Raw genomic sequence first — 22155 nt, 5'->3', positions numbered from 1 at the left:
TTCCTTTTGAGAGCCGATGGTAGAAAGGTGAAGGAAATGAGGTGAAAGAGAGGGGATGACATGCAACATAAGTTCTCCAGGCAGCCTCCAACCACAGACACTGCAATTACATGGTGACTGCCTTAAGCCCTGAAGCCTGTGAGTGCCCCTAAGTCTGCTTAACCTCCCAAGAATGCATTTTTCAAAACAGAAATTGCACAAGTGCTTCCTCTCACTATTACATGAGAAAACAGCCTAATATATAGCCACCACCTAAAGCACACCTTACAACATGTATCCTAATGTGGAAATTTGAATTGTGCTCATCCCTACGGTCCAGGCTCCTTGTCACTCACAATAGTTGTCTGTATATACGTCTGTGTGGGTCTATTATCTTAGTGAAGTGTTTATTTTAAGATTCAGGCCTCAAATCTTTGCACAGTGCCGCATGTTCTCCTGTCATTTCCACGGGGGAATTAGTTAGATCCCATTTGTTCGAACAGCCTTTTGTCTTTAATGATGAGTGGGATCCCTGATTGAAGCGCACCTTTATAACATGGCATCCTACACAGAGAGAATACAACAAAGGAGGAAAGGTTAGATTAAAGGTCAAACACCCATTTATTCTCATCATTTGTCTTTGCAGGCCTGACTGCCATGTACAACAGCACAAGGACAGAATCTTACATAACAGCCTATTTTAGACCTCAAGTGATAAAAGAACACGTGGACAAAGCTCATAACACAACTGCAATATAAAGGTGTCCTTCCCAGAACAACGAGTGTAAAAAGTTTAGCTAGAAAAACAACAGTTAATGGATTTAAATCCAGTCCTCTGAGAATGTAGACAGAACTATGTCAGCTGTTACAGCTGCTCTCTGCCAAAGTCTAATCTGCCCTTCCTGGTCTGGTTTGCACCTTACTGTAAATCTTCTGTATTTACGTGTAGACATTGATCGGCCTGAGATACGCCCACCTCCTCAAGAATGTTCTTGTTGTGAAGTTGTTTTTCTTAACCATGGAGAGGTAGACTTTTTGGTATTGCTGACAAGTTCAACAGTTAATGCAATACTTTGGATAAACCCCTTGAGTTAAAGCTGAAAGTCTGCACTTTAATCATATTTTGACTGTTTGATTTACAGTTCTCTGTATCATCATAGAGCAGCAAGATTACAAAAACGATATCATCGTCTAAAACCTCACGTACACACACAGTTGTGGTCAAAAATTTGCATACACTCATCATGGTCATGAATATCATGGTAAGTCTGGGCTTTAATAACTTTAAACAACAAGAATTTGGAGCACGATCAAAAGAAGCCTAATGGATGATTTCTATGTAACTGCAGACTCTCAGATCTGTAACTGGACATAAGTATGATGTGTCAGCATATTTCCAAGGTCTGTAGGACGACCAAATCTGTCACCCAAACAGGAATCTGTTTAGGAACAACCCAGGAACCAGTAAGCCTTAAATCTTCCATGAACTGGCAGCTGCTGGAGCACCAGCACCACGAGTGAAGCCAGTTACTGTAATGGACTGATTGTGCCAACCAAGAATGAAGCCTCTGCTACAAAACATACATGAGCTCGACTGACATGTGCAGCCGCCTTCTGGAGAAAGTTTTATGGTCAAACGAGACAAAGATTGAGCTCTTTGGTTATAATGACAAGACCCTGTTTTTATTTTGTTTCTTTTAACTCAAGATAATAACCAAGTAAATGCAGAGGATTTGATGCCAATTTTACAGCATAAGTGCTGCGCATCAGCAGTAAATGTCAGCACTGGGTGTCAACAGTTTGCTCGTGTTCAGAGCTTTTTCTATACACCCACACTTTCCTGTACAGAAGGCAGACAAGTAAGTGTGCATCGTTTGATGGCAGCTAATCCATCAAATTAGTTCACAGCTGTTCTGTAAAGGTCGTTCAATGGCAATAAAACGTACCAAAATAAATAAACCGTTGATGAGGTAGGTTAGAGGAAGGGCCTAAATACTAAAGATGTCCTCAAAGGGTTCAGAAGCCATGATCACAGCTACACTGTGTTTATCTCTACTGTCTGAGCAACAGAGCAAAGTCCACTTCCTTCTTCCTGTAAGATCAGGAGCTCTCCTACCCCCTGCTGCCCGTGGACCACAATGCACTGCTCTGCGCTTTCCGATATCAAAACCTCCACCAGCTCCTGTTCTGTCCCTGCAGGCAGCGAGCCCTCCGAGGTGAAGAGCAGAGGAGTGGAGCTTGGCGCTGACAGGTCGTCTGTGTGGACGTACACGACGGCGTGCTGGATGTTAGCTATGCTATCTCCCTCTCTTGAGTCAAGTGTCTTTAATTTTGCTTCCTCTTCTCCTTTTTCTTGTGATCTTCTCTGCTTGACCTCACCTCCGTCCTTCTCTGCTGTGCCCTGAGGGATGAAGTTCTTCTTGGGTCTGCCTCTGATTGGCTTTGGGTGACTGCATCCTGAACTTGCTAACTCTTGTGGAACCTCCTGATTTCTGGTGTGCATCTCCTCTCCACGTCCTCCTTCTTCCTCTTTTTGAACTCCTCCGTCTGTCCTGTGCTGAGCTTGGTGCCTCAGCAGACTTTGTCTCACAGTGTAAGAAGCGCCGCAGTGGCAGGTGTATGGTTTCTCCTTCATGTGGGCCGACTTCACGTGCCTCCTCAACTTGGTAGCCAACGTGTAGCCTAGACAGAAAATTCAAAAGTACATTTCAAATGCAAAGATTTACCAAACATGAATATACAATCTGCTGACTCAGATTAGCAGCTCGTAAATCAAAAGTATACCCTGCTTTATCCTCCTTTTTCACTTTAATGGCTGGTGTAGTATATCTATATATTTGTCAGGGTCAAACTTTAGCAAATTCAGAGCATAAAGTTACAGTTCAAGCTGCACAACATGTCTCTACACATGAGCTGAGCATGATTAATCCAAGGTCATCTGTCATCAGAAAAGCACAAAGAGCGGAAAACAAATTAAACGTGGATGATGGAAGATGAGCTGACTCGTTGTTTGCAGCTGTGTTGCTTTTTACACCTGTATTGTTTTTTGTACAGTGGACGTCTGATTTCATAACCCATCATTATTTTTAATGCAATTTACAAAATCAAGAAAAATCTGATATATTACAGCCGTTGTATGTAAAGCACTCAAGGCCTGTGTTTATCTAAGAAATATGATCCTCTGGAAAAAAGCTTTAAACTAAGAACAGCTCATTATTCTCTGGCTTGTAGAACCATCTTTAGTAACTTGAAGAAATCATTTTCTTCATTAGTCTCTCACGTCGATGTGGAGGAGTTTCAGCTCACTCTTCTTTACAACATGGCTTCAGTTCATTGAGGACTGTCGACATTCATCTATCTTAAGGTCATGTTAGAGCATTTTAATCAGGTCTGGACTAACTGGGCCTGGAGTGCTTGGAATCTTTATCCTGCGGCCAAGCTCCATCTCACACACACCGACTGCAGAGTACTTCAGTGTACGGGGGAGGTCACGATCAACCGTGACTACAAGGTGCCCACCGCTCCACCACCCTGCCTGGCAGATGATGAGGTGTTTATTTCTCACCAGTTATGGCCAAACATGTCCTCGTATTTGTCCAAAGGACTTTGTTCCATGTTCTGTTTAGAGAGACGAGGCTTTCAGTTCAGTCTTTTTTTGATTTAACTGTCATGAACTTTTACATTTAACATACTCGTGAGAGCTGTAGAGCCTCAGGTGTAGCTGTTTGTCTGAGCTTTGCACAGTTTGAGCCTGGGTGGATCTGTTTGGATGTGCACTCCTGGGAAGACTGCGGCTTCATATTAACACACACCTACATGCAGCACACTGTCAAACCTCCTGCTTTTAGGGAGTCAGGCTCACTTATACATTTGATCATCAACACCTGCCTCTTATTTAGGGTGCACTTGTTTCTTCACAGGACTGTAAAGAGTACTCTGAAAGTTCTTCTTCACAACACTAAATAACCCTTCATGTATCTGTCAGTAATATAACGTCCATGCTCACTGCTGTAAATACAAGAACAGAATTAAATGAGGTATAAATACATCTCAGTTGTCCGTGAGAGATAAAATGTTTCTTGCATGTGCTGGACATCAATAATAAAACCCTGAACTTGATGGATGCATACTTTCTGTTTGATGCTTCGTAAAAAGAAAGCTGGCCCAAGTTGTAACGAGTAGTTTGTGTTTTCCAGTCATGCATGCAGGACACAACGTTTGCAGATGAGTGAGACAAACGAGGCTATTTGGAGGGAAATTGTCCAACTTGCCTCATTTTAGGTTCAGCTGCAGTTTTTAACAAAAAAATAATTTCTAGTTCTTTGACAAAATAACAAAACAGAATATAATGTATATAAGGAGGCCTAGTGCTTGACACGCACTGTTGGTTATATCGATGCTTGTTTTGACTCTTAAACCATCTTTAAGTGGTTCACTGATCTGACGGATGGTAACACAGACACCAGTTTTTTCTTGTGGATGAAGGGTTAGCAGGTTTCTGAGATTGGTGCGGTGCTCTTACTGTTGGCTTATTTATTCGTCTTTTCAGGCTCGTAAATGTGCACATTATTTTTTTACACCTTTAAATGCACAATGACTTGCTAAAATGAATGCCTTTAAATCAATTGTAATCATTTTCCTTATATTGAGTCATGTGTATTTTTGCACACATACTGTAGTTGTGCTTCATTTGTTTGTAGTAAGAGGGAGAATACATCTCTACGTTTGATTCAGATTTTGACTCTTCAGGGTTTGATTTGAGGCTTTTGTGTTTAAAGGTTTAGTTGTTAATATCGATCACCCTACAGCGTGACTGAAAAGCCTCCCGACTAATGCCTTGTGGTGTGTGTGGTCTAAATGTGGGTTTCTCATAGTGTCGTTTTCAGAGGTTTTAAAGTGCATTTAATTAGAGCTCCTACTCTATAGCTTACTTCTCTGAATCCATAAGGCTTGTGTTTTTCTATTTAATGTACTCAACTTACTGGTTTTCCAACTGGGATAGTATATATAAAGCATACTGTGCTACACAGAGTTACAAGATGCCACAGAGGTAATTATGCAGAATTGTACATTTATACACATTACAGGACTTGAGGGATTTCTCATCCTGTTTCATCCAGGCTGGGTGACGGGGGCAGCAGCCTAAGCCGAGAAGCTCAGACCTCCCTCTCCCCGGCCACCTCCTCTGGCTTATCCGTGGAACACGAGGCGTTCCCAGGTCAGCCGAGAGCGTGTCCTGGGTCTGCTGCAGAGCCTCATTCCTTGCTTTAAAAAAATGATTTGACTTATAAAGCTTTAATATGCAGCTCTAACCTTTTCCACAGATAGGGCAGCAATGGGGTCTTTCTCCAGTGTGCAGTCTCTCGTGGGACCTTAGGCTGTGGGGGTCCCTCAGCGATTTTCCGCAGTAGCTACAGAGAAAACCGCCTCCGGTGTGGGAGAACATGTGCCGACGCAGCTCCGGTTTTTGGGAGAATGTCTGACTGCACTCTGAGCAGGAGAACGGCTTCTCTCCATTGTGGATTCTCAAGTGGCACTCAAGGTTTCCTGCACACACAAACAGACAGAGACAGTTGCTTATTAAAAGGGAGGGGTCGGGGGGGCTGTAGCAGCAGTGGGAGCAGGGGAATGATGCATTTGTCCAGTAACGTGTTGGTGGTGTCACTTTGACGAATGGAAAGATAAACTGCAGGAATTGATCACAGCTGGAAGCGACATCGAGTGGAAGGAAAACAGCAGGGTAACAGTCACTTATTGAAAAAAATGATGACGTCAGTGTGACCAGAACAAATGTGACATTTTGGGAAACACTTTACAACAGTAAGAAAGTAACACGTTTACTTTTCAGCAGCGTATCGAGTTGAGAAGATCAATATCAATTTGATCTGTGTGTGTAAACAGTTTGGTTCAGGGAGACGACTAACACTGAAAACCTGCTTCATTTATGACACTGCAGTTTGAGCATTTCTGTGTTTCCATTAAACTGTTTTCCTGTTATCCAAATCAAAGGTCTCACTTTCACATCTATGGACAATTAACTGAACCCCACTAACTGCTTGTCTTTGACCTGTGGGAGGAGACAACCCACGCACACAGAAAGGCCACAGGGTGGCGTCACACTCGGGACTTTCAGTGATATCCTGGGACACGACTTTAACAAAATGTCTCTCGTCTCATTTTGCTTTCACTTTCATGATGATGCCTTTATAGCATCTGTGAGAAATGACCAGCAGAGTGAAATTATGAATTATAAGAATTTAGCGATTGTGATTCCCTTATCTATTTTACTTATTGATTTCAATCCTAATTGATTCACTTATCATTTCTCATTGTGCTCTCAGCTTAGCATTAGCTTGCAAAGAGCTGAAGTAGCATGATGCAACTTTACTGCTGCACTCTTGTCCTTTTGTGTAATAAACATAAAAACTTACACGCATATTGTAGTGCAAGAGCAGCAGGACCGACAGGCAAGCAGACCAACAATTCCAAGGAACTGGACTACTGGGAACCAATTCTCTATAAGGACTGGTTTTTGATTCCCATATTCACCAGCCAATTCAATTCTTACTAACACATCTACATTAAAAAAGCTGCTGCCCCCCCCCAGAAGAAAAGAGCAGCAGCTCTGACTGCCTCTGAGTGACTGAGCTCCTCAGCATATGTCAAAGGCTGAGCCCACAGAGTCCTTCTTAGATTAATAGACACATTGATGATTTATTGATCCCTGTTATATCAGCAGGATAAAGAAATAAAAATAGCACAGTCCACAATAAATGAGCACAGTGAAGTGCCACAGGTGCATAGTGAGGGTCTTATACTGTGAGAAAATCCAAATCAAAGAGTAAAAAGTAAAACTAAGGATTTGCATTAATAAATAATATGTCCCCTATAAATCAAAGAAACTGCTGCAAGAAGATATAATACAGAATCTATTAAGCCCGACAGGTGTGTTCACCTGTGACAGAAAGGAGAGTTACTGTACAGCTGCAGGAATGATTTCTGCCTCATGGCAGCACCAGGGAGAAGCAGCTCTGCTGCCTCAGTGGAGCAGGTGAAATTATGGACTTCATCAATCATCTTCCTCACTGCATAGTGTACAAATGTAATATTGGGTTCTCTTCAATGATGTTTTAGGTCATATCTATGGAGAAATATAGAATAGTCTAAAAACTGCCGAAAAAACGATCAATGTTCTCAAATAAACTGTGGCAAAACAGGAAGCCGGTATATTTTATAATCGTGCTAAAGTACACTAATCAGCTGATTGTTAGTTTGTGTGGCGCCCCCTACAGCGGCGGGGTATGACCTTTTTTATTTTTATTGCACAAAAGGATGCGTTGGTAAAGTGCAAACTGCACACAGGACAGAAACAGCTGTGCTGGAAGCATCTGCACATGTAGCCTATAGGTTTATTTTGTTAAATGTAATAAACACACAATGAAGTGAACCAACAGCACTATCTGTCTACATCTAGATTCAGGCATTCCTACAGGCTTCATTTACCTTGTTTAGTATTTGTTAATTGTGTCAAAATGTTGCTTTTGTCATGGTCCTGGGCCATGTTGGCCCAGTGTTCTTAGTTTCCTTGTATGTTTGTATTTTATTCCATGCTTCCCCTGCCCATTATGTCTAAGTTCTCCCCGTGCTCTCTCTTCCCCCTGTGTGCCCTCTATGTATTTATGAGCCCTCGTCCCCTTTCGTGTTTATTCCATGTCTCCCCTGCCTGTTACGTTGGTGTTCTACTCGTGCTCTCTCTCCTCCTGTACTTCCTGTTTCACCTCTCCCGTCAGTGTTCAGTTCACCCCGCCCTGTCTCGTTATGATTATCAGTGTCACCTGTGTTCCCCGTGTGTTCCCACTTCCCTCGTTAACCCTCTGTGTATTTCTGTCTGCGTCTCCCTCTGTTCAGTGTGACGTCGTCCCTCATGTTGTGTGGATCTCCCTGTGTCTCTCTGCGTATGTTAGTTTACTTTTCCCAGTTTAGTTTTGTATTTCCTATGTTCTGCCATTCCAGCATTAAAGCTGTGATTTTGAGTTCATCCCCGTGTCTGTGAGTTTTGCGTTTGGGTCCTCCTCCTGCCTGCCACACAGCCGCGCCTTGACAGTACGACGTCACCACAACATGGACCCAGCAGACTTACCCGGGGAGAGCGATCTGATACGTGTCCAACGCCTAGTCGAGTGGATAACCCACACTTCCAATACAAGGGCAAAGATTGTGGGGATAAATGCTATCGAAGCAATCCTCAAAGGAAATTCTCATCTCCGCCAGGTCAGAGGATGTTTGGACTTATTGGCCAATTTGAATGAAGCCCGGGAGGCGGCGCGAACTCGGGAAATATCAGACTTGGCCCAGCAGCAACAGACAACAGCCACCCTGGAGCAGCCGCGTCAGTTTCACCGGCCGGATGAGGTTTTGCCCGGCCCTTTGGAGCTATCTGCGGGGAAGAAGCGTCGATCACGCCGCGGGCGCGCCACCCCACAGCCGGACGTTCGGACTTTTACATCGCCGACTGTGGTGAATAAGGACTCTTTTTCTGTGTCGAACCGTGGGACTATTCGTTCAGGGGTTGTGTTTTGTGCTACGGACGGTAATGTGAACAGTTTATCAGCTGCCCAGCCTCCTGACGCTCTCTTAGCTGCCCAGCTACAAGCTGCGTCTCCTGTGTCCCCGCTAGCACAGCCATTAACTCCACCACACGCTCCATTTTCACCTCTACCATCGCTTCAGTCATCAGTTCGGTCTGCCACTCAGTCGCCCTTAGTTCCGTCATCCACACTACCACCTGTTTCTCTTCCACCACAACCGTCGCTTCACCCAGCCACTCAGGCTGCTACTCAGTCAGTCATTCAACCCATAGCCCTGCCGTTAATATGCTCTGTAGCTGAGCCACTAGCCGCACGACCCGCAGCCACTTCAGCCACTCCTCCACCCGTCACACCTCCACTACTACCATCACTGCAGTCTCTAGCGCAGTCACCTGCAGCTCTGCTTTCCCCAGTGCAGCCTCCAGTGTCCCCAGTGCAGCCTCCAGTGTCCCCAGTGCAGCCTCCAGTGTCCCCAGTGCAGCCTCCAGTGTCCCCAGTGCAGCCTCCAGTGTCCCCAGTGCAGCCTCCTGCAGCCCTGCTGTCCCCAGTGCAGCCTCCTTTAGCACAGTCACCCACTCAACCACCAGCACCACAACCGTCACTACCTCTAGTTCATTCCCCTATGAAGTCATTAACTCCACCACCTACTCCACTCTCACCACCACCGTTACTACAGACATCAGTTCAGTCCCCTGTGCAGTCATTTACTTCTCCACCGTTAGCAGCTCAGGTCCCCGTGTGTCCAGCAGCTCAGGTCCCCGTGTGTCCAGCAGCTCAGGTCCCCGTGTGTCCAGCAGCTCAGGTCCCCGTGTGTCCAGCAGCTCAGCTCGCACCTGAACCTTTGGCCCAGTTCCCCGTAGCAGTGCAGTTTTCTAGCCAGCTTAACATTGAGCCCGGGGTCCCAATCCTCTCTGGCTCTACATCGGCTCCTGCTGGAAGCTCGGATGAGCTCATCCAGGACTCCGCGGCTCCCACGCCGCCATCTACCTCGTCCGCTGGGGGTTCCAGTGAGCCCGGCCAGCACCTCCCTGTCTCCGCTGGAGGGTCCGAGGGGCCCGTTCAGCCTCCCGTCTCCGCTGGAGGGTCCGAGGGGCCCGTTCAGCCTCCCGTCTCCGCTGGAGGGTCCGAGGGGCCCGTTCAGCCTCCTGTCTCCGCTGGAGGGTCCGAGGGGCCCGTTCAGCCTCACGCCGCATCAGCTGGAGGGCCCGAGGAGCCTGTCCAGCCGCCATCTGCGACCGCCTCGTCATCGCCTGGCCCGGCTACATCCGCCTGTGCTGCAGCTCCGCCTGGCCCGGCCTCAGCCTCTGCAGCTCCGCCTGGCCCGGCCTCAGCCTCTGCAGCTCCGCCTGGCCCGGCCTCCGAGCCTTCGTCTGCCGCAGCCTCCTCAGAGCCTTCGTCTGCCGCAGCCTCCTCAGAGCCTTCGTCTGCCGCAGCCTCCTCAGAGCCTTCGTCTGCCGCAGCCTCCTCAGAGCCTTCGTCTGCTGCAGCCTCCTCAGCCTGTGCCCCGCCTGGTCCCGTCTCGACTGGTCCTGTGCCCACCGGGCCTCGGCCAGTACGCCTGACACTGGAGAGCCGCCGCCGCTGCCTTCCGCACGGCCGGCCCCCGGACCGCCTTCGCCTTCCGCGCGGTCGGCCCCCGGACCAGCGCTGTCATCGTCACCGCCGCCTCCCGCGCGGTCGGCCTCCTGAACTGCTCCGTCGTCTCCTTCACCGCCGCCGTTGCCTTGCGCACAGCCGGCCTCCTGAACTGTTTCCACGTCGCCGCCGTTGCCTTGCGCACGGCCGGCCTCCTGAACTGCTCTGTGTTTGAGTTATTTTCTTGGGCTCCGGTGTTTGCTGTGCTCTTCTTTTGTTTTCTGTTCCGAGCCCTCCGTCCTGGGCCCCCGCCGCCCGCCCTGGGTTGTTTTCTGTTTGGTTTTGTTTTTCTGTGTTTGGGCTGTCTGGAGCCAGCCCTTGAGGGGGGGGTACTGTCATGGTCCTGGGCCATGTTGGCCCAGTGTTCTTAGTTTCCTTGTATGTTTGTATTTTATTCCATGCTTCCCCTGCCCATTATGTCTAAGTTCTCCCCGTGCTCTCTCTTCCCCCTGTGTGCCCTCTATGTATTTATGAGCCCTCGTCCCCTTTCGTGTTTATTCCATGTCTCCCCTGCCTGTTACGTTGGTGTTCTACTCGTGCTCTCTCTCCTCCTGTACTTCCTGTTTCACCTCTCCCGTCAGTGTTCAGTTCACCCCGCCCTGTCTCGTTATGATTATCAGTGTCACCTGTGTTCCCCGTGTGTTCCCACTTCCCTCGTTAACCCTCTGTGTATTTCTGTCTGCGTCTCCCTCTGTTCAGTGTGACGTCGTCCCTCATGTTGTGTGGATCTCCCTGTGTCTCTCTGCGTATGTTAGTTTACTTTTCCCAGTTTAGTTTTGTATTTCCTATGTTCTGCCATTCCAGCATTAAAGCTGTGATTTTGAGTTCATCCCCGTGTCTGTGAGTTTTGCGTTTGGGTCCTCCTCCTGCCTGCCACACAGCCGCGCCTTGACAGCTTTAGAGTTTGCTGCAGCACATATATGAAGCGCCTCGAGGCGACTCTTGTTGTGATTTGGCGCTATATGAATAAAATTGAATTGAATCATAGAGACAACCATGCGATCTGAAATAAAGAGCACCCTCGTTAAAGTCAGACGAACTGATTACACCTGATAATAAAATATTAGCAGGCCGGTTATTAAAGAGAAGCAGTGTGAGTTTAGATCATGCAGTTACTAATGATCATAAAACAAAAACCTTCTGACTGCCAACAGGCAGCGTGACAGAGAATCTCACTGCTGGTCTGAAAGCTGAAATGACTTTGACAGTCACAGAGTTTCAACTAAAATATGCAGACTTATGGCTAAAACAGCTGTTTGCATTTTTTCTGTCTCTTTTCTGCTCATCACATATTTTCTTTAATTATGAAGAAGTGACTTATGAAGCAGGTATGTCTGACAAATTTATTACATTTTCTTATATTAAAACCAGACCTGGTGTTCTGTAAAAAGTTGGCCATTTCCAGCCGAGCACATCTGACCAGTGATCAGCTTGTTGCAGCTGAAGGATCACACCCACGCCTCGGACGTTACCTTTCTGACTGAAGCACTTCCCACAGTGCTGACAGATGTGAGGTTTTTCCCCCGTGTGGAGTTTCATGTGGTTCCTCAGAGAGCCCGAGTTAGCCAGAAGCTTGCGGCAGACTGTGCACTGCACCTGGGAGAGGAGAAACACAAAAGCAGCACGTCTTCTTTCCTTCTTATTAAACATTTTCACTTCAAACTGCTGTTCAAGGAGGAAAAAGAAGGAAAACAAGACTGGCGTGTAAATTTAAAGATGCTACGTGAGTGATTTCAAACTGTGGTGCTGAGACACAAACAACACTGGGAAACAGCTTTCTTCACTGCACACAGAAGGAAATGAATCAATTGTATGCACTGTCCTCCTTATTAAAATTACTTGAAAATGTCGGCGCATGTGAGAGAACAAACACCTAACAGGGTGGAACTCTTCCCTACCTTAGGAGGCTGAGTGTAGCTCATTCTACTGCAGTGAAGGAGGCGGTGGATGCGTAGGGATGGGCGTCGTGCGAATGCCTTCCCACAGTGCTCACAGGTATAGGGTTTCTCCCCCGTGTGCAGGACCATGTGCTCCTTCAGGTCCCGCTTCAGGCCATACGTCTTCTCACAGTGAGGACAGGAGAAGGGACGCTCCCCGCGGTGACTCATCTACACATAAATAGATTTTATACAATATTTAACTCAATCTGTTTCTTCTTGTTCAGTGGATCATCTGCCTCCCCCGCACCCTATCCCAAGCATCTTCTCCTCACACACCGGCCCTCTGCATGTCCACCTTCTCTTCCTCCTTTCCTCCTGCCTGGCAGCTCAACCTTTCTACTACCCCTCCTCTCCATGCACATGTCCAAACCATCTCAGCCTCTCAAACTTTGTCTCCAATCCACTCAACCTGACCCCCCAAAAACATTCTGGTGTGCAATTCAGAGGCCACTTTTTCTACTCCTTAGACTAACCCAGCAAACAGCAGAAATTCACCTAAACATTGACACTACAACACAACACTTTTTGTGTCCACCACTCAGAATAAAAAAAGAAATAAAAACATTTAAAAACTGTGTTTTTACTTTACTTTTACTGTACTGGAGGAGAGGAATCATTCAGGGACTCAAAGCCTGGACATAAAAAAGGACACGCTGAACAGCACGGAGAGAAACAAAGATGTGTGAGGATGTCTACAGGTGTAAGCAACCTGCCTGTGGTTTAGCATCCAGACTTTCCAAAAAATCTTACAAGTTGCTCTGACCCTGTACGGTCTCAGATGAACAACAGCACTTTGAGTGGAAATTGCTGCAGTGACAATTTACTGCTTTTTAAATGCACTTTTCCTAGAAAAGTGCATTTAAGACCCTTTGTAAGGACCTCCATCCAACCTGATTTTTCTCAAACTTCAGCTCATCGCAGACATATTGCTGTACTGTGTATATACAGATCAGCCACAGCATTCTGATCACTACCTCAATCATTTGGATTTTGTATTCAAGAAGAGGAGAAAATAAGAGGAGAAAAGGGAGCAACTGGGTAAAAAAAGAAAGGCATGAAATGAAAGAAGAGGCTTTTGATCTGGTTCTAATAAAGTGTTTTCCAACTTTTTTTTATTTTTTAACACTACCTACACTGACACTTTACATCATTCAAATAAATACTTTTTGTGCAGCCCCTCAGTTCACCCAGTGTCAGAAACAAGCTGATGTACTTTCATTCCCTCTCACTATAAAACACCTTTCTTCTGATTGGTTGCTCCTTATGACATCATTCAAAGCCAGGACTGAAAACAACTGTCTGAAACAGAGCGTTTGGAACAATCTGGAGCCAGTGTCACAAGCTTTATTTGTATATAAGTGAACCTCCTAACTGTAACTATATTAACTATATTTAATATGTGCATTCACCATCATGCGGTGTACTTAGATAAAATTAAGGAGTCGAAATAAAGGACTAGTCAGTAAGCTGACTGAGTGATACCTGATGAGCCTTGAAGCTTTCTGCTGACGTGTAGTTTTTCCCACACTCCTGGCAAGTGAAAGGCTTCTCATCCGTGTGACTGAACTGGTGTTTCTTCAAGTGGCCGATCTGGTAGAACCTTTTACCACATATGGGACACTTGTAGCGCCTCTCTCTGGTCTCTGAATGCCACATATGGGCGACTCCATCGGGACAAAGCACTGCAGCCATCTCACCTTCTGGTATCTCTGTTGAGCTTTTTCCATCTTTGGTGGAGGTCTGGCTCTGTGCCTCTAGGCGTTTGGATGAGTCGGGGCGGGCATGGAGTCGCTTCACCCGGCTGTTCAGGCAGTGAACCCGTCGGGGTTTAGCAGCCAGGCGGGAGCTGCAGCGGACAGGAGCGGGTGCAGGGAAGTCTCTGGGCTCTGCCATTATTCCTTCAGCAGAGTTACAGTGTGGCTGACTGTCCACAGGAGACGGGACACTGTCTTTGTTACCAGTTGCTGCTGTGTCATTATCAGGTGTCCTGTCTGTTACACTGTCTGTGGTATCGTCCTGCTGTCTGTCATAGTCTGGACTCGGCTCCGACAGCACCCCCTTGACTCTCTTCCTCCCTTGTGTAATTGGGTGACTCCTCTCGATGCATCTTTTGGGGTTTCTATCTTCATCTTCTGCATCATCCTGCATTTTCTCTTCCTGTTTGTTAGCTGTCACTTCTTTATTGATTGACACACTGGCAGCTGTGGCTTCTGAGTGGTCTCTCTGCTCCACCTTCTCTCCTGACCAACAGAAATACAGTGAAGCTGTCAAAAACACCACAAATTTTCTGTTTCCAGCTTTAAATATCGAGAAATCTGCATTTGCTGCTTTTTTCTGCCTTATATCATGGTAAACTGAATATTTTGAGGTTTTTGTGATTTGAGTTGGAGAACAATCAGTCCCTGTTGGCTTTCAAAGGGCAGAGCACTTCCACACATGTTTTTCAGTAGGAGGCTGTAGCTGGTTGCTTAGCCTACAATAAAGACACAGGTAACTAATACACCTCACAAACTAAACAAAGAGCTATAATATGATTTTACAGAGGTTAACAAATCAGATCATTTCTTAAGCTAGGCTTAAACTAGTTGGCTTCCTGCTGTGGTTACCACAAGACAGTGGCTTTTAAGCTAGTTCTTCCCCTGCCTCCAGTAATTATGCTAAGCTAAGCTAACAGGCTACTGATGGCAGCCTCAGGAGGAGGAAAGTGCCGTCAACTTCCTCATCTAAGCATGGATACAATCATGTTATGTTGGAAACATCATTTTACTGTACAGCATAAATGTCAGTGTTAAATTATTCTTTACTTCATTGCTTAATTATCACATAATTTTTAACAAGCTATTGCTAGCTCATTCTGGCTAATGTAGCAATTGGTTAAAACATCTAGAATTCAGAACTATCAGATTTCAGACACTGCAGCATTTTTTACATTTTGTATTGCAATACTATGCCATGAGTTTTTAAGAAGTTAAACATGGGGGACTGCAGCTGCGTCTTCCTCCCATATTAATCCTCCTATCGTCAGTATGGACAGTGCTCATCGTTGCCTTCTTTTTTCTTACCGTGCTCACTGTATTCTCAGTAAAAAAAATCAAATATATCTTTACATTAAAGATGGACACAGTCATTGGACATAGACACCCACTGAACTGTGGCTGCCACAGCATGTCAGGTTTTAAACAAGATGGCAGGATTATGGTATGGATCTCACTCAGAAATCAATAATCGTTCACAGAGCACAACCTGAATCTACTTTGATCCTTTATACACATCCTGTGGCTGACAGTCATTCAATTTGTGCAACACTGCTGTGCCCATAAATGTCACCTCTGCTGACACGGCTCAGTAATCTGGTAAAATTCCAAGCGTTAAAGATTCCAGTTGTCCAGCCTGTACGCCCAAAGACCGGATTTCAAAATGCACACATCAGGTTTACTGTGAAGTAGGACTTTAACTTACGGGGGGCAAAAAAAATTAAACCTTATTTTGGGGCCACAGTGCCAACCTTTATGTTTTACTGGACTGGTAATTCTACGCTGTTACGACCCGGCTCAAAAGCCGCAACATTAAAAAAAAGGAGATGAATAACAGAGTGTGGGTGAGAAGAGGTTTCATCCTAAAATGGAAAACCAGGTTGGCTAAAATGGCTGGTGCCACCAAGGCAAAGACTAGTGCACTGCCAGAAAGCTTGCCTCAGGTATGCTTTTATCCACACCTGACTAGGTGTGGCCAATTAGCACCAGCTGAAAACACTGAGACGATTAAAAGCTGCAGAGGGACGTAACATACGCACACACTTTTGATTTTCCACTGACTGAGATTATAATCATAATACTTGATGGTAAATTAGGTTTTCTGGACTCATAAATATAAATACTCTAATTTACCAAACTAACCCACTGGAAGTTGTCTCCTCAGTCATTCTACTCAGTGACTTGAATATGAAGTGTACTGAAGAAAAACTCAACTTTACAGTAAATGTTTATGCTGTGCTTCTACAGCCTTTTTCCACATTCACTGCAGCCCTGTGTAGACTTGACAGAGATGCGTGTGAGGATGCCAGTGGTACCTCGGCCAGTCTTTAACCTAGCAAATGTGCACTTGTTAGTGCAAAGTGATGATGGTGATGGTTTGCAACTTTGCTGTCACTGACAGCCCAGTTATTTAAGCTCTCACATTTAAAGCAACTGAAGTCTGAATGCTAGAACACAGTTTTTGTATCCTAGCAACAATGAGCGCTTGACAGAAGTGCTCAGAAAATGAGGTCGTAGGCACTTAACACGGAAACAGCAGCCTGTGGACACGAGCCCCATCTGGAAAATAACTCTGTTCAACAAGTGCAGCACAAGAAAAACTGAGCTGTTGTAACCGTCTGTCTTTTATCTCTGGACTGCAGTGAAACATGGACTAAACCAGCTTCAGAACTAATGCCTAAATACGGCAAAGCTTTTGTGCCTCAATTATATCTGTATCACTGTATTTATGTTAATGTTGTGCCTTTATGTCCTAAATATCCACCGAGCACCGCTGTGCTGTCCGTGCGCTAATTAGGTTTAGAAACAAATGTCTTTACTGCATTTAATGACTTACAAACCCATATTTAGACAAACACATACTACTTATGGACAGTAGTTGTCTGGTTTATGATTTGCTTGCTGTGTTTTTCTTCTGGAAGGATTTCAAATATTTTCCATCTATTTCATTGCTTACCTTTGTTCTTTCATTATTTCTTGTTCATTTTAATTCCTTTATGTACTCGTTATTTTATTCTTTATATTGCAATTTTCTTTCCCCCCTCTAAATCTAATTACTATCTGCCACCACAGCAATGTAACCTCCCTGCAGGGATCAATTGCTTTTATCTTATTATCTTTCATTTAGCATTCAAAATTGTGTTGGAAATGCATTTGAGATTTATAGCTTTATAGCACAAGTTTAATAAGACATCCACAGTCTGGTGCTTTTGGGTATTTTCTGCATGAAGCTCCTCCTCAGTGTCCCATCGATCACAGCATATAACACATCACTCCTCCACAAACATAAATACTAAAAGATAAGCAGAGCTGGAGAGTATATTATTGTCTCTAAAACAAATAAGCTCAACATTTGTTTCCTTCCATTTTCCCTTTTAATTAATGCATTCTGTGTTCCAGATTTTTTTTTACATCTACTAATTATTAATCCCGAGCTTCCATCCTAGTTTCCAGTGACTTTTATCTGACTGCAGAGATTTTTCAGCGTGCAGTTCTCGGCTGAAACTAAATGATGCTGTTAAACATGAAAATAATGTTGACATAGAAGCTGAGACATTCAAGTCTCAGACCTATGAATTGGAAAATGTCCCCCTCGATCCTGCAGGTGAAGCACATAAATCAGTATAGAGAGAAAACTGCACCTTACCCACTCGAACTTCTGTTTGCGCACTTCACAACAACAGCTATATGAAGTACAAGAAGTACTCCAAGAGTACGACTATTTCCAGCAAATGTGTCTGATTTGTTAACTCATTTTGACATTTGCAAAGGGTTGGATACACAAAGATATATCTATGCAACTTTATCCAGAAACCATCCACCTAGTTGTGCTCGTTTATGCAACTTTACAGTCAGCCGATCATGTGATCCTGGTTTAATACATAAACTCTTACAGATACGGATCAGGAGCCACAGATACATGAACATGTAATAACTGAAAGGGCAAAATGTTATCGCAGATGTTGACAGGCTGGTTTCTGATGCTGCTGATCTCCTGGGATCTTCATCGCAGCAGCACTGAAATGTCTTGTTCATGAGAAGCATTGGGAACTCAGATTACGACTTTCTAACTGCACTGAGCAGAGACAGCCACACAACGGTTGACAAAACTACAGAAACAGTAAGCTGCAGTGGGTTTAAGCTCAACCAAACTAGACTGCTGAAGAGTGGAAGTAAGGAGACTTTACTGCTAAAAGTCATTTTATGAATTGAATCCACATATCATCATAACAACAGGCTGATGCTTGTGTTACAGTGTTTTTAACATTAGGACGATCAGCATAACGAGACAATCCCTCGAATAGCCTGTTGATGTCACCACAGCTTTCCTTGGAGGCCAGACGACCTGATTACAAACATCATCTTCTTTTGGCTAATGCTTAGCCTAGTTTAGTGTAATTTAACTTGTTTGCTAGAAAGCTAATCCTAATAAGGAGCCACATCTGTTTTTTTATTTGTCATTATGTAGAGTTTGTAGCTAGCTGCTCACTGTTGGATTTTTAAGACAGCATTAAGGCGATGCATTGAAAAGCAGCATAAGCATCATATTCTTTGGATTTTCACAGAAACCACTTCATTCAGACAGAAGTAACGAGCTAATACGAAGGCCACATGAAGTTGGGAGGTCTGTAGTGGCTAAATCTGCAGAAAGTCTGCAAGTCTGCAAATCTGTCTCAGCACCGCTCATTTTACTGGGACTCTCCACCATTTGACCTTAGAACTGAAGAAGCTTCAGGAAAATATTTAGTATACACATCCAGAAATGCATACACTATTATATATTGTACATATATTTATTAGTTTCAGGTTGGCCATTCTTGTATTTTGCTCGTTTGTGTTGTTGTGTTTGCACATCTCTGTTGCTTGTGGGGCTCGCACACAAGAATTTCACTCGCATGTGCTGTGCCAGTGTGCCTGCACATGTGATGTGACAATAAAAGTGATTTGATTTGATTTGATTTGGATGAGAGGTCAAATGTCTTCAAGCAACTTAAAGAAGTCCAGACGCTTTTCTTTCCAAGCTCCTTAGACAGCTTAAGAAGAAAGACGTTCTCTAGGACCAGTGAGGGACAAACCCGAGCGAAAAAGACGATAAATATTGGATTTGAAACTGTTAGTGAAACAGAAACTCTTCCTTGCAGATGACAGAAGATGTTGGTCTCTGTGTTAAATAGATAAATAAACCTTTAATCATCTCATATATTAAATGTATTTTAATTGGCTGTGATTTTATTTTAACATGCTGCAAAGTTCTGTGACGATGCAGTTAAAAAAGACAAATACAGATCTGAGTAAAAATCCAACTGAGAAAAAGCTCTAATATTCCTAATATAACATAAATGACAGACTCTGACATGAGGAGACCGTGTTCTCGCTCTCACCTGTATGTCCAGCGGAGTCACCACGAACATGTGAACACACTTTTCCCACGCTGTCAGCGTACAGCAGCAGCTCTGTTCCCGGCTGGATGTCCCGACACAGACGCAGACGGACATCCACACACTCGCCCTCGCACACATCCCCCCACACACACTGCACCGACACGTTCTGCTGGGCTCTGCTTGGTGCCTGGCAGGCAAAGCTGGGGGAATTCAACAGAAATACATACTAAAGAAAAATGTATATAATCAGAGAAGCTCCCAGAATTTATAATGCATTATTGCATTTGATTACTGAGAATTAGGGCAAAAAGGCTGAATGCCAACATAATGTATGTGAGGTGATGCATAATGTGGCAGCAGAGTCTATTTGATTACTCTTTATTTTCTTTGTCTGTGTTTGAGTCTCTGATGACCCATCGCAGGAGACAAGCGTCAGAATGTGATGGTAATATTTGTGTTTCCAGTTTCAGTCAGTGAGAGATAAATGGTCCAGTTTTCAATCAGGGAACTGTGGAGTACACTTCCTGCAGGAGGAGGTAATGTGGACGACATGCAGGCTGCAGCACTGAAAAAACAAACCAACTGGTAGAAACTTCCAGAATGGATGGAGATGGCTGAGGAACAGGAAGTTTCAAATAGTGATGCAGGAGCCATTCCAGCATCCAGATGTTGAATATGATGGGTGCTTTATACGAAAAGCTAAACATTATCTGAACACTCCAACACATCTAAGCAGCAGCTGCAGCAGGAGCCCGTGGTGCTAGCACCGTGGACAGCTGATTCCCCATCACACAGCGAACACGCCTCCACCCAGGCTGCCACTCTCCTTCCATGCCACGCATTGAACACGTACCTGAGTCTAGTAGAATATCTAAGCCTGAATATTTTCAGGAGAAAATCAACGTCTCCCAGTTTGTCTTGTTTCTGCTTCTATTGCATAAGTCACGATGGTAAAATCCAGACTCCAGGCTTACTGAACCAAATCACAATCAATCAGAATACTCCAATAATAAATTACACTGAATGTGACATTGAATCACATCACCTCCATGCATGCTGGACATTCACGGACCCACTCAATGAATATTACACAAACTTTGTGTCCTTGACCACAAAGTTTGTGCTGAAATATCTTAACAGTTATTACCTGCTAACTATACTTAGACTGCACTGTCATGAATTATAATAACATTATTAGCCTTTAGATTAGTGCAATCATTCAATGTCCTGTATTTGAATAAGCAATTATTAATATTTTACCATTTTATTTCCCTGGTACATGGAAATTATCACGCTAACTTGTGTTATTTTTATACAGAGTGTATTTGTTTGCTGAATAAATAAAGGAACGTTGCATTTAAGGAAGTCCAGCCTGTTCAGCCTCCTCTGTTTTACTGGGTGAGCTCAGTCACTGTGCATCTGAAGTCCAAATGTGATACTGGACAAAGTAGGTAACCCTCACAATGAATACAGCCTGTGACTTTTTAAGAACTGCAACTCTGTACTGTTAGCATGCTAGCATTGTCTGTGGGACAATGTTAGCATGCTAATGTTACCTTCTGGACAAAGAACCATTGTAAATAAACTTCTGGTCAACCACAAGTTTAAATGTTGCTAGTTGGTTAAACTACTCATTAGTTTTTTTGGTTTATTTAATGTACACCAGCCGATAATGGTTGTAAGATGTTAGCAACCACATGCTAGCAGGCAGATAGCAGCAACGCCTAGCTCCTTTTCTTTGTGACAGGAAGTTGTGAACATGGCGTTCATAAAACCAACCAGACTGACGTGTAACCACACTGAGTGCAGGGTTTGCCACACTGGCATTGGCACACGGCGCCACACGTGTTCATGACATTTGAAAGCCACTTTAATGATTAGAGAAGCAGTTTCACATGCATCAGGAGTATTTGCAGGGACAGTGTTTGACCTCACCCATTACATCCTGCTCAGTTTTCATAGGTCTACTATACACTACTACAGTTCCTGTAGGACAGTGGTGGACGTGACAAATTTGATCTGTTTTTATTTCAGTGGCAATAAATCAGAGGAGGAAGTGTTTGATTTCACTGTCCAAAATAAATCAGATTAAATGTCTGCTTTGAAAAACTGACTTACTTGACCCAGACGGCTCTTTGTATGGAAGCATCTCGAGTTGCTGCTTTCACCACTGAAGCCTGGAAAACACAGTTAATATATGTTTTATAATTCACACACCGTCTCCCATCCTGCACCGGGACTGACTCTGCCATACGAGGATGAAATATGTACTTTTATTATAATGTTCAGAATTGTGATAAGTACCCTCCCGTCTGTCTCAGAGGGGCAGCTTGTGCATTGTACGTGGATTGATCGAGGTGCCCTTGCAAATTATCTGTGAGAAATCTTTTTTTTAAAGATTAATCACAGATAAAGCAACGCATCGCTGACCAGATCTCTTCATGTTTTTTCTCTTTTTTTTTTTTTTCTTTTTTTTTTGGCCTGTCCCGTTTGGCTCTTTTGCCATCAGAATTGTTGTCTAAAGGCAAAGAAAGATGCCCAACGGATTTACTTTACCAAATTGACCATCCCAGCCTTGCCGTAATGGTCCATTTGATTCACCTTTTATTGTTTATTTTATTTTCACTTACTGAATACGGGACAGACTTGACTGGGGGAAAGAAGGGGAGAAAGAAAGAGGGAAAGAGAAACAGCTGAGAAGAGGGACGGGGGAGAAGGGCAAAAGACAAAAACCAACAGAACGGGCAGAGAAAAAAAATGCATATATCAATCACCTGGATCACCTGCTGAGAAAGAAAAAAGAAAACAAGCAGAAGAGAACAAGAGTAATAGAATAAACAACATCACAATGATATATGGGAATATGACAGTAAATACT

The 22155-nt window shown here is 44.3% G+C and overlaps 2 protein-coding genes across 2 annotated transcripts in view; one reads left to right on the top strand and one right to left on the bottom strand.

The window, feature by feature from the left end:
• Positions 1–581: 581 nt before the first annotated feature.
• The window catches only part of znf408 (zinc finger protein 408), a 32307-nt gene continuing 10733 nt past the window's right edge, over positions 582–22155 (bottom strand). Inside the window, exons 3-9 of the mRNA XM_085461548.1 lie at positions 21396–21454; positions 19278–19477; positions 13625–14382; positions 12101–12310; positions 11675–11798; positions 5293–5526; positions 582–2661 (exon numbers count right to left, since the gene is read on the bottom strand). Coding sequence (XP_085317674.1) covers positions 2015–2661; positions 5293–5526; positions 11675–11798; positions 12101–12310; positions 13625–14382; positions 19278–19477; positions 21396–21454 — 2232 coding nt within the window. The 3' untranslated portion in view covers positions 582–2014. The remainder of the gene's footprint in view (positions 2662–5292; positions 5527–11674; positions 11799–12100; positions 12311–13624; positions 14383–19277; positions 19478–21395; positions 21455–22155) is intronic.
• LOC146719202 (uncharacterized) lies at positions 7527–11621 on the top strand. Its single transcript, XM_085464464.1, has 3 exons — positions 7527–9000; positions 9091–9935; positions 11594–11621. Exons 1-3 carry the CDS (start codon positions 8101–8103, stop codon positions 11619–11621), a joined length of 1773 nt encoding a protein of 590 aa, XP_085320590.1. The 5' UTR covers positions 7527–8100.

The sequence above is a fragment of the Copadichromis virginalis genome, linkage group LG1 (genome assembly GCF_057382275.1).
Source record: "Copadichromis virginalis isolate Kocher_CV1m ecotype Utaka linkage group LG1, C_Virginalis_male_GT1.1, whole genome shotgun sequence".
Lineage (NCBI taxonomy): Eukaryota > Metazoa > Chordata > Actinopteri > Cichliformes > Cichlidae > Copadichromis > Copadichromis virginalis.
This window is presented reverse-complemented; position numbering and strand designations above follow the sequence as displayed.

What these genes read in the sequence shown, in the direction of transcription:
- LOC146719202 (XM_085464464.1), top strand. Translation starts at nt 8,101, where the DNA reads ATGGACCCAGCAGACTTACCCGGGGAGAGCGATCTGATACGTGTCCAA. An exon ending in TGCAGCCTCCAGTGTCCCCA is followed by an intron (nt 9,001 to 9,090) that starts GTGCAGCCTCCA and finishes TCCCCAGTGCAG; the next exon opens with CCTCCTGCAGCCCTGCTGTC. An exon ending in GGCCCGGCCTCCGAGCCTTC is followed by an intron (nt 9,936 to 11,593) that starts GTCTGCCGCAGC and finishes TTCTGTAAAAAG; the next exon opens with TTGGCCATTTCCAGCCGAGC.